The 2,625-nt window shown below is 61.4% G+C and overlaps 1 protein-coding gene across 1 annotated transcript; it reads left to right on the forward strand.

Annotated features, from left to right (window-relative positions):
- The first annotated feature begins 210 nt into the window (after positions 1-210).
- CCNO (cyclin O) lies at positions 211-2,347 on the forward strand. Its single transcript, XM_060007038.1, has 3 exons — positions 211-585; positions 1,221-1,406; positions 1,862-2,347. The coding sequence occupies exons 1-3, from the start codon at positions 211-213 to the stop codon at positions 2,345-2,347; spliced, it is 1,047 nt and encodes a 348-aa protein (XP_059863021.1).
- Positions 2,348-2,625: the final 278 nt, after the last annotated feature.

Here is a 2,625-nt window from a genome sequence, read left to right on the forward strand (position 1 = left end):
GCTCGGGAGCGGGTCTTTAGCCGGGAAAACGCGGTTCTTGTGCCGCTCTGGGCTCAGCCAGTGAGAAGCCGGGGGTGTGGCTGAGGGAACCTGCAGGCAGAGTACTTATGGGCTCGCCGCGGGTCAGGCCTGGCCTCTTCCGCACTCTCGCGCACGCGTGCCCACCCTCACCGCAGCCGGGCAGTCGTAGAACGGCCACCGGGCTTTATCATGGTGACCCCCTGCTCCACCAGCCCCGTGAGTCCCGCCGCCCGGGCTGGGAGGCGGGACGACCAGAACCTCCGTGCCCCGGTGAAGAAGAGCAGGCGCCCGCGCCTCCGGAGGAAGCAGCCGCTGCAGCCGCTGAACCCGTGCCCGCTACCCGGAGACTCTGGCGTCTGCGACCTGTTCGAGTCCCCCAGCTCCGGCTCGGATGGTGCAGACAGCCCCGCGGCGCGAGGCTGCAGCCCCCTACCCGGTCCTGCCCAGCAGCTGGTGCAGCTTGATCTACAGACCTTCCGCGACTACGGTCAGAGCTGCTACGCCTTCCGCAAGGCGCGGGAAAGCCACTACCACCCGCGGGAGTCATTGGCGCGGCAGCCACAAGTGAGGCGCTGGTAGAGCCAGCTCTCCACCGCCGCTCCTCTTCCTCTCCCGGGCTCTCTCCTTTTCTGCTCTGTCAGCCCTCCGCGGCGCCCCGGCCCTCGCCAGCCCGACTTCTGCCCCCGGTCCGAGCGGGAAGGGGCTTTGGAGGGTCGGGCCACCAGCCTCATTTTACAGATGGAGAAAATCGGGGCCTGGACGGCTTAAGTGACCTGCCCGAAGTCTCCAAACTGTTTAGCAGGGACGCGGTAGAATGCAGATTAGTTAAGACAGTTTCTAGGTTCGAGTCCAGACTCCTACCGACCCCAGCAAGTTACTTCACAGTCCTAAACTTGTTTCTTCATTTGCAAAGTGGTGACCTCCCTGCCCCCACTGATTGCTGAGAGTATTACACGAGGTAACGTGTATCCCCGGTCGGCACGGCGCCAGGCACGAATCCCGGCGGCCTGGCTCCTAGCCCTGCCTGTGCTCTTTCCACAGCAGCGCTGCCCACCTCTTTCCGTTTCCAGCGCCTTTAGATTTTTCCTCTGTTTCCTGCCTCCCTCCGGGGACGCTCCCTAGGTCTTCGTGCCCTGTCCCTTCCACAGCCGCTCTCAGCCCTAGGCTCAACTGGCCCGCCTCCCTCCTCCCTCCGGCAGGTAACGGCGGAATCCCGCTGTAAGCTGCTCAGCTGGCTAATCCCCGTGCACCGCCGGTTCGGCCTCTCCTTCGAGTCGCTGTGCCTGACGGTGAACACTCTGGACCGCTTCCTTATCACCACGCCTGTGGCTGCAGACTGCTTCCAGCTGCTCGGGGTCACGTCCCTGCTCATCGCTTGCAAACAGGTACCTCCACGCGGGGTCTGGGGGGCGGGGGAGCCAGACTCCCAGCCGCTCTCTGGCCGCGCGGCTCTTCAGTGCACACGGCTGAGTGCAGGGTTCCCTGAACTCATTTTGCAAGCTTACATACCCCACAGCCTTAACTACAGAATTCTCCCCAAAACGAACAATCCTTTCACCCAGCCCGCAAAGAAATAGGCCGCGTGTCAACAGCTCTCTCTAGCCCCTCTATTCTAGTCTCCGAAAAAGAAAAAAAAAAACTTCAAAATTTCTCAAACCTGTTTTCAGCGTTGCGCTGGAAGTACACCCCATTTGATTACAGTGGAAGTATGGAGAGGCGAAGCCCCAAATATCTCGCTGGAAGGGATGGGGGAAGTCCTGGTTTTCTCCCGGGTGTGAGACTGGGTGGGCCTCCGGCCCTGGATGCTGCGCAGCGAGGGATGAGCGCCCCTGTGTTACAGGTGGAGGTGCACCCGCCGCTCGTGAAGCAGCTCCTGGCCCTGTGCTGCGGCGCCTTCTCCCGGCAGCAGCTCTGCAACCTCGAGTGCATCGTGCTGCACAAACTGCACTTCAGCCTGGGCGCGCCGACCATCAGCTTCTTCCTGGAGCATTTCACGCACGCACGCGTGGAGGCCGGGCAGGCAGAGGTGTCCGAAGCCCTGGAAGCGCAAGCCCTGGCGCGCGGGGTGGCGGAGCTGAGCCTGGCTGACTACGCTTTCACCAGCTACACCCCCTCCCTGCTGGCCGTCTGTTGCCTGGCGCTGGCAGACCGTATGCTGCAGCTCCCTCGCCCGATGGACTTGCGCCTGGGCGGGCACCCCGAGGCGGCGCTGCAGGACTGCCTGAGCAAGCTGCAGCTACTGGTGGCCATAAACAGAACGTCCCTGACTCACATGCTGCCCCTCCAGATCTGCGAGAAGTGCAGCCTGTCCCCGAGCTTGAAATGAAGTAGACCCTTGGTCTCCTTTGATCCCCTGGCCTGGCTGCTGGACCTCTCCCATTGCTTTGAAAGAGTGCAGTATTGGCCTACAGAGAAGGGTTCAGTCCTCCCACTTGGTCACCAGGTCATCCTGCAGGTTGTAAATAGTGTACGATTGTGGGGTTTCATTGTTTATTTATTTTGCTAACATCGCACGAGAGAAGAGACGAGTCTTTCCCCAATAAACAGGCTGTCTGTGGTGGTTTGTCTGAATACTACCAATGCGAGTGTCCACAAAGAGGGAAG

This window comes from Delphinus delphis, chromosome 3 (genome assembly GCF_949987515.2).
Source record: "Delphinus delphis chromosome 3, mDelDel1.2, whole genome shotgun sequence".
Classification (NCBI taxonomy): Eukaryota; Metazoa; Chordata; class Mammalia; order Artiodactyla; family Delphinidae; genus Delphinus; species Delphinus delphis.

Bases quoted from the DNA above. Each gene is read 5' to 3' on its own strand.
- CCNO (XM_060007038.1), top strand. From the start codon at position 211: ATGGTGACCCCCTGCTCCACCAGCCCCGTGAGTCCCGCCGCCCGGGCT. The intron at 586-1,220 runs GTGAGGCGCTGG...TCCCTCCGGCAG, and splicing joins CATTGGCGCGGCAGCCACAA to GTAACGGCGGAATCCCGCTG. The intron at 1,407-1,861 runs GTACCTCCACGC...CCTGTGTTACAG, and splicing joins TGCTCATCGCTTGCAAACAG to GTGGAGGTGCACCCGCCGCT.